Here is a 19,525-nt window from a genome sequence, read left to right on the forward strand (position 1 = left end):
TGTACCAAATATAATAGCTTCATTATTGCCTTACACAGTAGTACTCCATCAAATTGTTTTGAAGAGGAGATCCAGTTAATGCAATCCTTCTCTGGCACTTGACTTGTTTCAAGGCTTGAGTTACATCAGCTCTGGTATTCTTGATAATATGAGCCTCATCACAAACAAGTATATCAGGCCCGTCCTGACAAATGGAAGATATTTTAACAATGAATTCAGAAAATAGGTAATGAGCTAAGTTGCTCTAACACGGCAGTTTAGGTGCCGCACCCGTGTCGATATGGGATTCGTACTAGATCTGGTCAAACAATTTTGGATAGTTTGACCACTATGGAGGGCAGAATTCGAGACGAGATACAATTTGATTCCCGAAATCAGAACCAAAACTAGGGTAAATTTGAAGAAAATAGCGTACCTTACCTAGGAAATCAATCCTTTACTTATCTACAACTTGAGAATAAAAAAGAAATCCACACTTTACAAGCTATACGCAAGTATTCCACAAAATTTCTCATAATTTAGAGATACTTTTATTTTTTTGAATAATTTTTAGCTGGATCCCCGCACCCGTATCCATACTAGGATCCGTATTCCAGAGTCTTAGAAATTACATCTCGAAGGATCCGACCCCGCACCCGTGCCGGACATCTGCACCCGTGTAAGAGCAACTTAGGTCATGAGATGAGAAAAAATTTAGCATCAACTAGAAGTTCAACCAAAAAAGGAAAAGAAAGTTCCACCAAAGGAATAAAAAAAAAAGAATGGAATGGAATGGAGAGGACTATAAAACTGTAACACTAAGAGCATGGAGGAGCATTCACAAATCCAAGTCAATAAACCTTAAGAATCAACTACATTCATTTCAAACAGCAAAAGAAGAATCCAATGCTCTGCTTTGGGTGCTTTCTACTTCCAAAGTACCGGTAGGAGTTTATTTTGCATTACCAACATTTCAAATTCAAGTGGGTTAATTGAGAATAAAATATTGTATGCTTGACTTCAACTAGAAGCATCCCTGCTCTAGTTTTACCTTTCAAAAAAAAATGTTGATGCAGGGGAGTGAAGATGTAAAAATTCCTATCAAGGTGGATATGCCGATGGTCATGGTGAATATTAACAAGCACTATAACGGCCACAGGTCCTCAGGTCAGGTAGAATGGAGATGGCGCCATGTCCTCAGGTCAGGTAGACATCCCGAAGCCTGCCTTAAATCCAACTCAAACGATTTGAACTTAAGATCAGATTTGCACAAGGGGTAAAGAGGAAGAAAAGATCTCAAATAAAGGAGTTAAGCCAGGCCACTGGCAGAATAATAACATGGATAGAGAATATTAAAACAGAGGTCCACAAGGAAAATATTAGAAGAAATCATCAAGGTAAAGAGGACAGTCCACTAATAGTCCCAAGTAAAATTACCTACCAGTTTTTAGAGATCTATAGCACATAATATATGCAGCTAGCAGATAATTTGAATAGATTGAACGCTGACCCGTTTGCATCTCAATCTCACCACTCCAGAAAGCACAAATGCTTAGTTGTTTTATACCAGATTAGAGTGCTACAGAAGCCATCGGGATTTCAACCAAGCCAGAACATACAACTCGTGGCATGCAACCCAAGTGGGAGTTAGAAGTACCTTTGGAATTTGTGTAAAAAGAATGGTGTTCGTCATATACACCGCTGGAACCTTATATTTACCATGCAAAAGAGCTGGCTTAAACATGCAAGACGAGAATAAAGATCGGAATCCCTAGATGGATGAAGTGAAATATGATGCAGCTAAGAGCATCGACTTTCAAGGTTCTGAAGGAGAAGCCTTCTAATTATGCATGAGAATTGACTACAGGAGGGCACAACGGAACCAACAATTGGGAGCAAGGTAACCAAATAGCATAAGCAAAACGACAAAAATGAATTGAAGAAATTGGAATTCAAATACAATGAAAGTTCAGAGAAAGGGTAGGGGTAACAAGAAATCAACAACCCCAGATGAAAGTCTACTTGTGGGATGTGATGGCTCAATAATCCATATAAACGTAGAAACACAGAAACTCCTGGTCAACAAATGGCAGCCAAATCTTTTGTGGATTCAACAGATAAAACTGGAGGATTGGACACCATGGATGGTTCGACAAGCCTGGGGTCAAAGAGCAGTGTCAAAAAGCAGCAGGAAAGAGAGAGGGGATTATAGTCTTATGGAATAGAAGACTATGGTGTGCATAGAACAAAACTGCAACAGCTTCTCCATCTCATTCATATTTGAAAGTGTGATAGAAGAATTCCGATAGGCATTCTCTGGATTACGTGGCCACAGGACAGATGTAAAAGAGAAGATATGTAGCTAGAGCCAGCAGCAATCAGAGGCCTACAGATCTCCTGGGTCATTATGGATGATTTCAACACTACAAGATACAGGGATGAAGAGACAAAGCACAATAGGAGAATTAGGGCAATGAGGCAGTTTTCGAAATTTATACAGGACTTTGACTCTGATTGACCTCCACGACATGGTGGAAGACATACCTGGTCAAGGGATGGTGGCAGAATTGGTTCGAGAGTTGATAGATTCCTACTATTGAACTTGTAAATAGGGCCATGTTGGGCTGGATTGGACCCAGTCAATCGGTAATTGCCCAACCCATCCCCCCCTCTCCCTTTGCAGTCCTTCCCTGCTGCTTCCACAAGCAACACAGATGAAAGCCCCTAAAGCTTCTGATACTTTCAATGGCCTCAAAAAACCAGCAGTGGCAACATCAAATAGCCAAAAGAATCAGTTCCAGCACCCACATCTCCAGTGGACTCCACCTTGCCGCAGACTCCGACATGCCACACCTCCACAAACTCATGTATCCAATGGAAACTAAAGACTTTAATGCTGCTGAGACGTCCATCTCTACCGATCTTTTCAAATTCAAACCTTGCCCTCCTTTCTGCTCAGTGACCATACTCACTCTTGAAGTCTCGCCCAACATTTCTCCAACAACCAGTACTAAGAATACTATTTTCGACCCAATTATTAAAATCAATAATCTTGACTCATCAATGGGAGACTTAGAATTAGGACTGTTCAGATCTACCACTAAAAATAATGTCCTTATAGCTGGGTATGCCATTTTTCCACTAGCTATTCAGGTTACTCTGAGAAACCATGTTTCTTTCCTGAAAACATCTAACATTGCAGTCACAAGGTGGAGTCACACTAACAAACGGGGATGGTGCTAGCTACACTAATGTAACAGGTTAGCAACCCTATACATACACACATGTATATTGGAGTATTTGATATGAAAATTAAATAAGATGAAAGATTGAGTAGTGAAAATGCATGCTGCTCTAGAAAACTAAAACTTCTGAACTTAATATCATAAGACATACAAAATAAATTTAACTTTTCAAAAACTCCTCACTGCCTACAACACAAAGGTTGAGAAACCCTTTATATAAGGTTGTGTTAGTAGATAAACAGAAGAAAATGATAAAGACCTACCTAAAATAGGCAAATGTAAAAGAAGAGGACAAACATGCCTCGGTGAAAAGAAACAATAAGAAAGCATAGACTAGAATGACACTCTTGTTTCTAGACTTTTGGGACCATTTCTAGGAAGCTACCATTTGGAGAAATATATTACAGCATTACCTGTTCCTAATTATGTCTAATACAAAATAAATTACAACATCTAAATTTTCAAAACAATCAATATATGTTGAAGCACGTGACCATCTCACCTAAAAGCTTAAGCTATTAGAGAGAGCACATTTTATTGATTTAATTGTCTCTTCAACACATCCCCTCACGTGCAGGCTTCATTCATTTTTTTTTTATTGGTCAAGCACGTGGAAATTCATTTTTTATAATGGTAGCGATGAGACTTGAACCCAGGGCCTTTGCCTGCTCTAATATCATGTTGAAGTGTGTGACCATCTCACCTAAAAGCTTAAGCTATTAGATAGAGCACACTTTATTCAATTAATTGAGTCTTCAACAATATATAAGAAAGAGAGGAAACACTATATCCTCAATTATTACAATAAAATTATAAAACTTACGTCATTAATAATTTTTCAATACTAGATATGTAAAATCAGAAGGTTCCTATATTCATTACAGAGCAATGATAACACAACTTCCGCACATGCCTACAAGCTTGCTCTACCTGATAGAGCTTCTTGGTAGAAGCAAACGCACCCCCAGGCAAATCCGCACAGCATTTCCTACTGCCTAACAGTTGGAATTCAGAACAAAGCTTGGCATTAAAAGTGAGGCCAAGTTAGGCTAGCAACCCCGCTTAAGTCACACACAGGCCTTGGCCATTGTAGGGACAGCGAGATAAATTACAAAAATCCACACACACAAATTAGACTCCAAACATGATCGCTACCTCAACACAGACTAGCTGAAAAGAGCACCATGAAGGTTAACCAAAAGGACATGAAAACGAAGTAACTGAAGAGAATGTTTCCCTCTCGTCTCCATCACAATTATCACTTCTAAAGGTGACAACCACTACCTGAAGGACTTGACAAATTTCTCTGGCCACGTGACGATCCTTTATGTGCTTCCCAAGTGACAAATTTCTGAAAGCAGTATAGCCAATTAAGAATACACCACCTTTTAATGTCCATTTTTTTAGCAACTCGGCCCTTCTCTCCCTGAAAAAAGAGGTAAAGTAAAGTTGACTAAGATACCACATACGAAATGACTGACAGAGGTTTGATAAAAGAATGTTTACAGTACTCCAATAAAAATAATCCTAACAATTTGCCGATTGAAAAACAAGGCATGCAAAGAAATCATATAAAAGTAAAGTTGACTAAGATACCACATAACGAAAACATATTCCCAACTAATTGGTATATATATATAATCTTTTTCTTTATTATTGTGCCCTATCTTTCCCTAAGTCTACATTGATTCCAAGAGAATGCAAGTCTTTCGCGAACACTTCCTTCTATGTGATTTTAGATCTACCTCGTTTCTTTAAAATATATTCACTAACCATCATTCCGCACCTACGGACCGGTGCACTTAGAGGTCAATTCAGGCATGACCAAACTATCTTAAGCAACTTTCTATCATTTTATCCTCAATGTGTGCTACTTGCACTTCCTAGGACAACAGGGAAAAAATTGTTTAGTCCTACTTATAACCTTTTGGTTTCCTTTTTCTATAAGGTAATAATTGTAGTAACAATGATGAATCTCGTGTATACAAGTAGTATACTAAAAAGTAAAGAATCTATAAAGAAAATGATTTAACACAAACGACACCCAATCTACAATACAAAATTGAACCTCATGCATATACCAAAAAGAAACTAGGACTGAGAGGCTACTCTATACATATAGTCTTACTGTATTTCCTCAACAATCTCATATTTTCTCCTCCCACAGAATGCACATGAAATGCTAGTGGAGCAACATTCCACGCCCACCGTCTTCTCTTCCTTCTTATAAAAGCCCAACTGAATAGTATCTCATTCACCTTGCCCTACATCGCCTTTTGTAATGTGAACCAAGTTAAAACCTCCCACCACCAAACTAGTTGTCACATGACAATATAGGAGGAGGTCGTGCACATCTTCACCCAAATATTTGCAGTACCACTTAACATGCATAATCCTCATCTTCATCAAACTCTCAGCTGCCAAGATCGCTTTCATCGCTGCTAGCCAAATAAAAAAATATGTTTTTGATACCCTTATCCAAACCAATTAGAGCAGAAAACTCAACTTCTTTGTAACCAAGATCTTATGATAATATGTCTCACTAAGAACGATTCACTTCTCTCCACTCTCCACATTCACGAGTCTTAACTAGCATGTGATGTACTTTGCTTGTCAGGCATTTCAACTTGACCTTAGAATTCAGCTACTTTTCCATCTACTTTTTTGTCGTGCAGATTCCTCCGAATCATTGAGTCCCAATGAACTCTTACTCGTTCTCTATGTAATGTCACCACCTCTTAGCTCAAACACTATAATATCTGGAATGTGAGTCTCAAAGTCTCTTCCACACACCAATTGTGATTCCAAAACTTGATCTTGTTTCCATCTCTTACCATGATGTCCTACATAAGTCTTTCCATCCTTAATATTCCTCCAAAGACCCTATCCAAATAGCAGGGTGATATGTTTAATCCTCCGTCCCCCTTTAACAATTCCACTTTTTTTTTGCTTTCATGTTACTAGATTGAGCGTCCTCAACCTCAAATCTCCATAACCATTTCCTAATAGGCCTTGCTGAAAACTCAAAGATATTTATCCGTAGACCATTCCATTTCTTTGGAGACGCAACATCCTCCAACTGACCACGTGGAGCTTCCTAAACCCTATCTGTTGAGTCCCACAAAAAGTTCCTTGGAGCCTCTCCGATATACGTGGGGTAATGATGAGATAGTGAAGCGATGACATGACTACATTGGAACGCTTTATAGAGTACTCCTAAGTAATACATCTTTCCAACCTTTAGGCAGGTACCTCCTTGACCACTCTATTAGCCCCCTCTTAAACTCTTTTAATCATCGAGTTCCATGTTTGGTCTTTGTTGGAAGTCCAGAACCATATAAGAAACGGTCATACAAAATCCAATTGATTAATGTTTGCATCACAAAAAAGAAACTAATGTGTTGTTGGCAGATAAGAGGTGAGAAAACTGTGAAAACTCTCAACGTACTTTGTCACCACATCACTCCAAAGAATCCCGTAGTTGAAGCCTCCCTTCCATAGGAACCCTCTTTTACCCTCTGCTCTCCACTCTACGTCAATCAATTGAAGTTCACCTCCAAATCAAAAGTGTTAGTAGTTGTGACAACTAACTATGAGATATTAAAGGTGATTGAGCAGTCATGTCCCCCTTCTCAATACAATCGCAGGTCTCCTGTTACCTTGCTAGTTCCTTCTCAATTGGCAATTGCTAGTTCCTTCTCAATTGGCAATTGCTAGTTCCTTCTCAATTGGCAACTGCAAAAAAAGGGGATTGGTTCCCTAGTCCCCAACTTAAACCAAAATTAAGTGTTTATAGCCCAACCATAAGGCACATGATCCCTCTTCCCTTTGCTAAACCTATTCCTCCATATCAGTTTCCTCATCCAAAAGGCACTTTTAGCCTATTTTGTAACTTTTTCTCTCCTAATAAAAGATCCCGCCAGCTTCATCCAAGTCATAATTGTTATAGATCATTCATATTAACGATTCTCAAAAAAGTAATTGTTACTAGCCGATTCACCATAATTTCCGACGATAAGAACTCCCTCCCTCATACCCCCCCCCTCCTCACGCACTCCCTCCCTCCCTCATAACCCCTTCTCATGCTCCCTCTTTCTCCATCAACTTCCCTCCTCCCACATGAAGGGCTTCAACGTAGAGTTCCGGGAACATCCAAACTTACCTGATTTCCCCATCATCAACTACCATTGACACCGGAATCCTTCCACCTTTGCTCACCAAGATCTTGACATTCAACATTTTATACATGCTACATATAACATCTCCAGAAAACCCACACATATCTCCAGGAAACGCCACATGTGCTGATAATCCAACCAAGTGTACTGGAACTACGTCGCAAACAACCTGGGGTAGATGCAGCCTAGCAGCTCACTCCATCTTCCAAACATCAAAAAATAGCCTATATACTACTTGACTACCTCTAGATAGCTCCACGAAGAAGTGGCCAAACAAGAGAGCAACAAACAGAACCTGATGAGACAAATTGACTCCGTCAATACATACAGCATCCATAAGCTCCTTGATAGAAACCTAAAAGAACATACAGTAGTCTGCTGCTAAGTTTAATTCAAAGATATTATTTCAGAGGATTTAACAAGCTTGAAAAAATCATATGACTTGAATTATGGACAAAACAACACCAGTACAAGCCTCGTGATGATTTAAAAGAAGAGGAACCTTGGAACATCTTCAAGCATAAAGACACGGAGAGGCTTCAATTCTGATGGTCTCCATTTTATAAATTCCTGTCGCCAGTTATGCAGAACACTTACAGGCGTGACTATGAGAGCAGTTCTCAATCCTAAATCCACACTTCTCATAGCGGCATACAAGAAAGAAATCACCTGTAGAAACAATTTACAAGAAAGATTAACCACAAAGGCTAACAGAATAATGAACTCTTCCAGTTTCTTAAGCATCAGTTGAAAGTAAAAAAACTGACGAGAATACTCCCTCTCATTTCCATATTTCAGGTGAAAGTCAATCCGATACATTGAAGTTCTAGATGGCAAGATAATGTTTAACTGACTCTTGTCAGTTTAAAACTTGCCAGCAAAAAACAAGAAAAAATGAATGCAACACAAGTAAAATTCTAGATGGCTAGATAGTGTAACTGACTGTCAGTTTAAAACTTGCCAGCAAAAAACAAGTAAAATCAACACAAGTTGATTGAAACAATAAACAAAGTTTTCTAATGTCACTCCCAATTTTTTCCAAGTGAAACTATGTGGCACAAGGCAGTGTTAAGAAACATATGATCATACAGTAATTTGAAGATGAGAAACTTCTGAAAGTTCAGTACCCTTAGGACACAAAACTGAGGTATTAGTCAGAATCAGAACAAGAAATGGAGCTAGGTCACAGAAATACAATAATGCGATTCAGCCATGTAATACCTGAAATGTTTTGCCTAGACCCATAGTATGAGCTAGGATGCAACCAAGGCCTTTATCTCCAGACTTGACTTTCCTGATAGATTGAATAATATTTTCCCACATAAAACGAATCCCAGCAACCTACAATGATAAAAGTTAGGTGCCAATACTAAATAAGAGATTTTCTATGGTACAAATAACAATACATAAACAATCAAGAGCCATATAATGAGTTCGGAGGATAAAGGCTAAGTTGCTCGACACTGCAGTTTAGGTGCCGCACCCCTGTCGACACAACACTGGTATGGGTGTGGACATGGGATCTGTACTAGATCTAGTCAAACAATTTTGGGTACTTTGACCACGACAGACGGAAGATTTTGAGACCAGATACAATTTGATTCCCGAAATCAGAACCAAAACTAGGGTAAATTTGAAGAAAATAGCATACCTGACCTAGGAAATCAATCCTTTATATATCTACAACTTGAGAATAAAAAGAAATCCACTTTACAAGCTAGATAATTTTATTTTTTAAATTATTTTTAGTTGGATACCCGCACCCGTATCCATACTAGGATGCGTATCCCCGAATTTTAGAAATTAGAAATTACATCTTGAAGGATCCGACATCTAGCTCTGCACCCGTGTCGGACACCCGCACCCGTGTCTGAGCAACTTAGATAGTAGGTATAACACGTTTTCACCATCTACACTATCTTAGTTTTCTTCAACTTCTTTGCCCGTGGCAAACTTCAAAGGATCAAACTCGCATAGACCTAGACTGAATCAAACACAAAATCAATACTAGTACTAGGATCTGACAAAGAACCCATACTGGCATCAAAACGTGCTACTGACGCTCGTCATCAAAGTGAAGGATCTGGTTAATGTAGCTTTCCTTTTTATAGTCGAGAAATTTCCACGGATTGGTGTGTGAGGTTTGAACTCGGTAGATAATGGGCCCGTCCCTCTACCCTTCTCCCCTTAAACACAAGAATTATGTCAGCAATAAGGTTTGAAACCGTGACATCCTAACCCACACAACACAAGCTACGCTCTTAGCGCTAGACCAAAGCCCTAGAACTTGGTTAATGTAGCTTTTAGCAGGTAAAGAACACAAGACCGAAAAGGAGTTTCAACTTTGTTTCCTCTAAAGTACATTTTGGTTTGGTTTGGTTTGGTTTGGGGGGGGGGGGCTACATGCAGTTAAAAGAAAAGAAAAAAGGGTACACGTATCGTGATTGTTGTGGGTTTGTCAATGAAGACAAAGGAAGTAGAGATTGACAGGGCAGGTCAGAAACTATAAACTGAAGGTTATGCAAAACAGAAGTCTGTTCAATAAAATAACAAAGCAATCCAGTTCACTCAGTTTAAGAAAACAAAACAAACAACACTTGTTCCTTGAGTGCATGTCTTAAAAAGTATATTCTTTTCAGGACCTAGAGTCAGAAAAGAGGAAGACGACCTTAAGAAATGCTCAGAATACCTAAGAGCCCTTAGGGTGACATGTTGGCAAGCCACATGATCCACAGATGTACAAGCAAGTACGATGCCAAAAGTGAGATGTTATCTTCTATATGTAAGGATATGACAAAAAGTAGATATGAGAGAGCAGATCTTGTTGATGAAGGAGAAAGGGAAAAAGAGAGTCAACTTTCTCATTCGTGCAACACATCAAAGTACTACTCACAGGATTCAGAAGAATTCAGATATCATATTTGTCACAATGTGAAATCCGTATACTACTTCAGAGAGCAAGAATTTAACACACACGAGACGAACAACTGCATAGAAGGTGACCTGGTGGGCTTTCAGCTTTGCTGAGATGCTGGGTGGAATCCTTACTGCCTCTTCCCCGTCCTCCCTCACCACATTAACTATGTAACCAGTTTCAACATCACCGAGCATTTCTAAGCTACCACTTTCATACGAGGTTTTGCAACAAACCCCAGAATTCATGAACATAGTCTCGCTCGAATATTTTGCACCCAGAGATTTGAGGCGTTCTTGGCGTTCCTGAAAATATGTGTGTTTTAATAGATGCCTTGAGAAGGAACCAGTGACAGAACACATCGCTTGGACTTTTACCTTTTCTATTGCAATTTTCCTTTTTGTCTCCTCCCCTAACTCAGTATCATCAAGGATTCTTCTAATTTTCTTTTTTCGTCGTCTCTTCGTGCTGGTGCAAGAAAACATAGTCCTTCCATTATTCTCGGTATATATTGTAATACAGAGGTGAAAATGGTAAAGTGCTAGAAAATAAGGAGGCTAATCAAACATTACAGAGCACAGACACAAAGATAAAACTTTTAAGTCCACTTGGATGCAATGTATTTAGACCTCCATACATGAGGCAGAAAATCCCGTTCTTTAACAATACAAACTAACACTGCTACAAAATGCTTCAGTAACAATTTTCTCATTGGCATCATCACCTGTCCAGGAAAAAAAATAGAGAAGGAGAAGAGGAAAGATCAAGCATTACTACTCCCCTTGTCGCAGTTCCCATGTCACTTTTCGCTTAGCAAGAGACGGCATTTTCCAAGACTGCTGTGGAACTGCTCAAAAGAATCTATGATCTAGAGAGTAGAGAATGCAACTTCTTTCGTAATATCAATATGCTACATGTTAAGAGTTGATGAAACTAAAGAGTAGCCCGCTCATGCACAAATCTTGCACGAGTTTAATTGAGTCATTGCCATGATCATGCCATATGGATAAATTGGGATCGAGTCCTAAAGATATGCAACTTAATGGGTGTAGGATACACAGTTTACATGATTATCAAGTATATGGTGTACCTTCTATGCCCATTGACATCAGCATCTGAAGCATCTGAATTATCTGAATCTGTGTCTGTGCTAGAATCTACTAATCCCTGAGATTCCATGATCTTCTCCAACTCTGAAACCAATGGATGCAGGATACTTGGGGAGCAACAGCAGCATTGCCAACCAGATGTTTTTATTCCCAATAAAGTTTCTTCACCAAGGTTCCTCCTTACACACACACTACAAAATAACCTTTTGCACGATTTACAACTTAAGAGATCACTGCAACGCCCACACCATCTGCAGTAGCATTCTGAGCAATCAACATCCTGTACAACGTTAAAAAGACATAAGAGAGAGAGAAGCGTGAATCATTACTGTAAAATAACAAGACTGATAAAAAAAAATTAACCATTAACTGATATCTTCTCATTGATGTACAGGTAAAGTATATATAGGATACAAGTAAATAAAATAACTACAGCTATAAGGAAAAGGGATAACTACAGATAAGAGAGATAACTACAAATACAAGAAATATAACGAGTAAAATAATTAATTACACGTAGAAGAATGTATATACTCTAACAATTACATCTTGTTATTTGTCAGAATTTAAAGTCATAGAACATTAGTTAAAATTAACAGGTAAAGGTGTGCCTAGCCGTGATTGCAAATAGCCAGCACCACAGCAATCTCATAACACATGTAAATAGAAATGCACCTAATTTTTTCAAGATGCTATTGACACATAATTTGGATATATTTGAAACTATCTTCAATAGTTTAGCAGGGATGGTTATATTTTACCTGCATCTTTGCTTTCATTGAGTTTTTGCAGTCCAGGCAAACTATAACTTTCAAAAGAGGATGTGCACGTAGTTCAACAGCCAATTTATCACAAGCCGTGCAGCGAAAATTTTGCTTCTCATTAAATGCCGGAAGAGAATTAATGGGAAGCACATCATCTCCATTCATTTGTGGATTGGACTGATCTCCCATCTCACTCAAACTGCATGTAGGAGACAACTTTTCCCCAGGAAGATCCTCCTCATCACTATCTAGCGTAATGATCCGAGGCTTTTTACTTTGAGCCTCCATTTCCTCAGAGTTATGTACACGTTTCAACCCTTTGGCCTCAGAATCAGTTTCAGGTAGGCATTTTGATGATGGCACATCCCCGTCATCAATAGTGGAATACCTATTTGTGTGAAAGTCAACATCTTGAGACAAGGAACCGTTCATGTCATCTGTTGTATCTTCCTGTATCTCCTCCTGGTTGGACATAAGAAGTGTACAACATGAAGTACAATTTAAAAGAGGAAAAGCACAAAACTATGAAGGGATCAAAGAATATTAAATAGCCAATCTTATGTAATCAACTATTGTTACAATTTGAAAGAAGATTTTGCATAATGCATAGTAGTTCGGTACCTTCACCAACATCACTTAGGTACACATTTCATATACAAACTCAAATGAGTAACACAAAGTTCAGGTTAACTTTCAATCTTTTTCCTTTGTCCAATTACGAAGGTCGCATAATGCTAGCTACTCTAGAACTCTTATTTTCTCATTCCTCAGTCTTAATTTTAGAAGATAAGAAGAGAGAAAACACTAGTCGCAAAGCATTCGTCTAGGGTAAGAGCGTAACTCGTGATGTGTGGGTTACGCCCACGTCATGGGTTTGAATATTGTCACAGACAAAAACTTGGTATTTAAGTGTGAGAAGGGTAGAATGACTAGCCCACCATCCACCGAATGCCAACAGTGAACCAGTGGCCCTCGTAAATTTCTCGATAATCAAAAAAGGAGAGAAATGCTAAGAGTTAGTCCAATGCATGCCTTTCAGAATTCCAAATTCCAAACCATCACATTGACAAAAAGAAACTTTAGGATTTGGAAAGGGGATTCCACCATCAGAAATCCTACCTACTTCAAAGTTTCAGCCTTCAGGGAGAAGACAAATTCTCAATAACAAGCTTCTTCGGGTTCTTGGCATCAAGAGGTAAATTATAATATTAAAGCTGGAGGTTTCACTATTTAATTAATATGTGTAAAAGTAGATTATGGATATGATCAACTATAATGAGTTAAAATTGAATATTTCACAATGTCAGATAGATGAAATTGGGAGAATTCAAGAAAACTTTTGTAAGGATACGCAAGAATAGGAAACTGTGGATTAATGTCGAAATTGGAATAACCATGGGTAGTTCGCCCTAATGGAATATACTGTGAAACAATTGGGAATTTGACTAGCTTGTCCAAAGTAGATGTGATATTTTTCAAATAAATAACACTTAAGTTCATACAAAATGACTATTAATTGCTGAACAAGCAAACGGTTAGCCTACTAGCACCACGTTCATGACAAAGGAAACTAGAAATGTGAGAGGTGTCTCTTTCTTAGCTTGTGTTTTTCAACTATAATATGCTTCTAAAATTTTCTCCATTAAAGTGATTAATTGAATTGGGATAAGCAGTAATATTAATGATATGCTGAGAAAGAAAATATTTTGATAGTATGAGTTCCATTATGATGTATAAAGTGCCAAATATTCACATGAGATATGATCTTTGGTTATTCTATGTTATTATGCTATGGCCAAATGATCTTTAAAGAATGCGCGTGTACATGTTTATACGTCTGTATCATGTATGTATATTGAGATACTTGTGATGGGTAGCAACATCGTTACCTAACGACAGTGCGCTTCTTTGTGTGGTTGGCAGCAAGAAAATCAGCAGGGAGAAACCGTGTATAGATGAGTCAGAGAAGATGCGGATGCAGCGCGCTTGTGGTGGATGGTTTTGAATTGGTTCAGGATACAAAGGAAGCATCATTCAATTTGACTTTCAAAAGTAGGAAAAGAAGATCATCAAAATGAGAATTTGCCAGCCATTATGTGAGTAGTTTGGCATGAGCAAAATAGAAGAGCGTTTGAAGCGGTAGAAGACCATCAAAATGGGATATTGTCTCCCAAGCTCTTATGTGAGTACTTTGGCATGAGCGAAATAGAAGGGCGTTCGAAGGGGTAGAGAATAATTTTGTTTATATGAGAAATAGCTTGTTGACTCTAGTTTCCTTTTGGTGCAACCTTGAACTTTGACCTGTATAGATGAGAGTGACTTTCATAGAGAACCAAGTTTTACTGTAAGGTCTCTACTTTTTGGTATATTTCTTGTATACTGGAATTTCCCAATATCAATAAAATTATTTTGCCTTATTAAAAGACCATTATCTAGCGACTAATTTCGTTACCTGGTGCACCTTGTACAGTAATGATATAATGTTGCACCTTCGCTATTAGGATGAAAAGAACTAGCAACAAGTGTGATAGGCTTCGCTAGACGGCTATGCTGACAACCATATTGACGGTTTGATATCTATTCTAGCTTTAGAAACTCCTCTGTAGTTTGAGATGTAAAATTATTTAAATTAAATTGCAGAGTATTACTTTTGTTGCTCAATTATTATGTTATGTTGAATTGTACCCCCATGTTACTTTGATACGAATTGACCATGTTTTCATATCATATATGTATGTATATACTTTTTTTTTAAAATAAAATTAGTCCCTAGCACAAAGATTGTGCTAAGGAGTAACAAGTTACAAGACCCAAAATAGACAAAAACCAATCTTGTAACAGCTACAAGGAGTCTATGAGATCTACTAGAGATTCTACATTTTGTACAAGTGCTTCTTTACACTAAAAATAAAACAAAAATGTACAATTCATCTTAATCCTTTGTTCATGGCTTGCCACATCTTCAAAACATCTAGAGTTTCTTTCCTTCCAAATGGTCCACCAAATACATGCTGGGACAATGTTCCACCACTTCTTTTGGCATGTGATTATCCCGGAGCCATTCCAGCTTGCCATCATCTCATCAGTTCTCCTAGGCATTGTCCAGCTTAGGCCTTTCATGCTCATGAACAGCTGCAACAATCTGCTAGTCACCTGGCAGTGAATGAACAAATGGCTGATTGTCTCATTCTTATTGCCGCACAAAAACATCTTGAGCATAGTTGTATTCCTCTCTTCATTAAATTTGCATGAGTTGGAACAGCCTGTTTGACTACTAACCAGCAAAAAATTGTCACCTTTAGGGGGACTTTTGCCTTCCAAATATGTTTCCAATGCCAGAGGCCATAGTTCAGGTCACATCTGATTAAATTCATGTATGCTGACTTTACTGTAAAGATACCATTGTTGCTTCTGACCCACACCAGCTTATCTTCTTGTTCAGTAGTTCCCCTGAAGTTTTGTAGAAGACTGAAGAAATCAGTCACTCTACTCACCTCCCAGTCATTCGGAAATCAGTCACTCTACTCACTTCCCAATCATTCGGAAATCAGTCCCTCTACTCACTTCCCAATCATTCAGAAATCTTCTAAAGGTTAGGTTCCAACCTTGTGGGCTCCAAGTTTCAGCTAGAGTTGCATCAGGTTGTTGTGCTAAGCTGAAAATATCCTGAGGGGGCCATTTCCTATCAAATCGTCATTCTAGAAGGAGAGCTTCATGCCATTCCTAGTTTTTAAACTGATGTTGGAAGCAAAATCTTGCCATAGGGCACTTATTGATTTCCAAACACTCACTCCCGGTAACATAACTTGTGCACCACTGCCCACAGTCCCATATTTTTCATTGATCACCTTCCTCGATAGGGTTTGGTCTTCCAGAGGGAATCTCCACAACCACTTCATTAAAAGACTCTTGTTATGTTGCCTTAGGTTTCTAATACCCAAGCCCCCTTCCTTCTTGCTGCATGTGAGAGCTTCCCACTTGACCAGGTGGTAACTTTTCTTCTTTCTTGTTTCCTTGCCAAAATGAAATTCCTCCTCAGAGCGTCGATTAACCTTGACTGGCATGGAAAAGAGAGACATCATGCAAGTGGGAAGAGCATCTAGAACACTATTAACCAGGACAACCCTACCTCCCAGGGACAAGTAATTGCTTTTCCAATTAGATAGTTTCTTCTCACCTTTCCACAATTCTATTCCATATCTGTTGAGACTTATTTTCAGCCCCTAGAGGTGACCCCAGATATGTAGTAGGTAGAGTCCCCACCTCACAACCTAAAAATCATGCTAGTCTTTGAATGTTTGGAACCTCGTTCACAGTGAACAAATGGGATTTTCTCCAGTTTACATGTAAACCTGACACAGCTTCAAACACAGTAAGAATCAACCCCAAGTGTGTAATTTGCTCTACTTTGGCATCGCAGAAAACCAGTGAATCATCAGCATATAGTAAGTGAGTAATTTCCAGACTACTTCTGTCATTGTTGAGCACCCTGAAGCCTCTCAGCCAACCTTCAAGATTTGCTTTCTTGATCATGCTATTCAAACCTTCCATGGCAATAATGAAGATGAAAGGTGAGAGGGGTCTCCTTGCCTTAATCCTCTTTGAGATGGAAAGAACCCCTCTTGAGTGCCATTCACAAGAATGGAGAATCTAACATTACTAATGCAGAAGTGAATCCACTTAATCCATTTGCAATCGAAACCCGTATCTTTCAACAGCTTGATAAGGTAATTCTAGTTTATGTAATCAAAAGCTTTTTCTGTATTAAGTTTGCACAGCAGCCCCGGATCTTTCCCCCTAATTCTGGAGTCAACACATTCAATTAGCTATACAGCTGCATCCATGATTTGCCTGCCTCTGATGAAGGCAATCTGTTGAGAGTCCACAAGTTTAGAGACCACCTTCTTCGGTCTTTCAGCACCTTAGAAATGATTTTGTAGACACTGCCAATCAGACTAATAGGTCTAAAATCCTTCAACTCAGCTGCACCAACCTTCTTAGGAATCAAAGCTATATATGTAGCATTGAAACTTTTCTCAAAATATTCTTGTAAATGAAAATTCTGAAAAGTATTCACCAGATCTTTTAGTACATCCCAACGGTGTAAGAAGAAACCCATGGTGTATCCGTCAGGTCTAGGAGCTTTGTCGACTGCACATGCTTTAAGCCCATCCAAAATTTCCTGCTCATCAAATCCCGCTCCAACCACTCCACTTCTGAGTTATTTAGTTGAGGGGATTGACTATAGTTGAACTCAGGCCTCCATAATTCTGACTCGCTATCCAGGTAAAAATTAAGGATCTCAATTTTGATTGTAGTTAAATCCTAAACATGAACCCTATTAATGATGAGTCTATGGATTGCATTGAACCTTCTATTAGCATTTACCACATTGTGGAAGAAATTTGTGTTTTTGCCCCCCCGTGTTTCAACCATTGTACTCTTGATTTTTGTCTCCAGGATAATTCCTCATGCTTTGCAATTTCTTCTGGATCCATAGTGAGGCTTGCCAACTATATCATTTCGTCTTCAGACATTACTGGTCTCCTGGGCAATTTGTAGTACCAGGATATTATTAAGACAATCAGTTTTCAAAGCTGATAGGTTCCCTACTTGAGTTAAACTCCAATCTCTTAATTTGCAGTAAACTCCAATCTCTTAATTTGCTTTTTAAGAGCTTGAGTTTCTGGGCGAGAATAAAGTGGGGTCTCCCTTAACATTGAAGGATGACCACCACAATGCTACCATGTCCTTAAAGCCCTCAACTCCCAACCACATGTTCTGAAACTTGAAATAAGATTTAGAGTTCTCCCGGTTACCGCAATTAAGCAAAATGGGGGTGTGGTTAGAGACAAGTTTGGGAAGCACGGACTGCCTTTTGTTCCTAAAGCTCTCATCCCAATCAGAAGAGAACAAAAATTGTCCATTCTAGAAGGAATATGAGAATTGTTGCTCCTGGTCCATGTAAACACTCCCCCTAAAAGCGAAGGGTCGAAGAGCTCAACTTCCTCAATGAAATTGGAGAACTCAATCATGGCTCTTGATATGATGTTGTTGTCCCTTCTTTCCTCCATAAACCTAGTAACACTGAAATCTCCGCAAACAACCCATGGACCATCGAAAGATCCCCTAAAAGCAGCAACTTCCCACCAAACGTTCCTTCTTTCAAGTCTACAATGCGGAGAGTAAACTCCAATCAAGTGTTAGGAGAAATTATAGCCCTGGGCATCAAACTTAACAGTGATAGAATAACTACCTACATTAATCACTTCCCCTTTTCAGGACCTACTGTCCCAGAAAACCAAGATACCCCTATATTGTCACTAGCTTTCAAACAGCCAAATTTGACCCACCTGAACCCCCAAATTTGTTTCACAAAACTCTTCACATCTCCTTCCAATTTCAATTCTTGTAAGCAGTAGATATCGGCCTTCCAACTCTCAATTAGAGACTTGACAATAGATTTGTTATCCCTTCGGTTTAATCCCCTCAAGTTCCAAGAAATAACTTTTACCTTCATTGATAATAATTGAAGGTAGATTTCCCCCTACTTCTTGTACTGGACTTGGAAATTCATGTTGAACACCAGATTCTGAACTTCCATGCTCCCCTTCTTCTTTTTTGGAGTCGATACTATCTTTAAAGCAGCTTCTCTCTTATCTCTAATCTGCGCTTATCGATTTTCATGAAGAGAGACGGAGCTTCTCCCTCGCACCCCTGAAAGTTAACTCAGTATGCTTTGCTCATCTTCAAAACATTTTTGTGCACCCATAAGGAAGCTTCCATTTCCGCCTCTAGAAATTGAGAGTCCAAGGGTTCTACTTCATCATCAGACAATGGCTCTTGATCTTCATACGTTGACAATTGTAGGGAATTCTTGGGTAGAAGAGAGAAAGGAATGAAATGATTTCGCCACCCTCTAAAGCTTGACCTTCTTCTTCGAATCCACCATGCAAAGCCAATTCCTCTGTTGCATCTAAGAGACGTGGTGGATCTTCTGTCTCAGATGGATCTTCTGATAAAACAATGTCCATTGAGTTATGAATTGCATAGAGTTCTTCCAACATTGGGTCGGGTCTATCCCCTGGGAAGAGAACTGAGAATCTGTTTTTTATTATAGTAGAAGTCGGGATGGGCTTAGTGAAAGAAATAAGGGACTTTTAATTTTACTAGGCCCGTTAGATGACTCGGCAATAGCATGTGAACCTTTTTTAAAAGAAGGTCCCACCTCAATGTCACGTGACTCTTGAGCCACGTGCCTCTTACTTTCCAGACCCATAGTTGTATTTCTAGGGTTAGGACCCCTAGAAATTTCAAATCTCTGATGTAATTTCAT

General features: G+C 38.9%; 1 protein-coding gene across 1 annotated transcript in view; it reads right to left on the minus strand.

The window, feature by feature from the left end:
* Nucleotides 1-19,525, minus strand: part of LOC104222704 (protein CHROMATIN REMODELING 20) — a 44,236-nt gene that overhangs the window by 16,122 nt on the left and 8,589 nt on the right. The window contains exons 9-16 of the mRNA XM_009773976.2: nucleotides 12,187-12,651; nucleotides 11,407-11,705; nucleotides 10,694-10,784; nucleotides 10,406-10,621; nucleotides 8,624-8,743; nucleotides 7,905-8,071; nucleotides 4,509-4,650; nucleotides 35-184 (exon numbers count right to left, since the gene is read on the minus strand). Coding sequence (XP_009772278.1) covers nucleotides 35-184; nucleotides 4,509-4,650; nucleotides 7,905-8,071; nucleotides 8,624-8,743; nucleotides 10,406-10,621; nucleotides 10,694-10,784; nucleotides 11,407-11,705; nucleotides 12,187-12,651 — 1,650 coding nt within the window. The remainder of the gene's footprint in view (nucleotides 1-34; nucleotides 185-4,508; nucleotides 4,651-7,904; nucleotides 8,072-8,623; nucleotides 8,744-10,405; nucleotides 10,622-10,693; nucleotides 10,785-11,406; nucleotides 11,706-12,186; nucleotides 12,652-19,525) is intronic.

Source organism: Nicotiana sylvestris, chromosome 5, assembly GCF_000393655.2.
Source record: "Nicotiana sylvestris chromosome 5, ASM39365v2, whole genome shotgun sequence".
In the NCBI taxonomy this organism is placed as follows: Eukaryota; Viridiplantae; Streptophyta; class Magnoliopsida; order Solanales; family Solanaceae; genus Nicotiana; species Nicotiana sylvestris.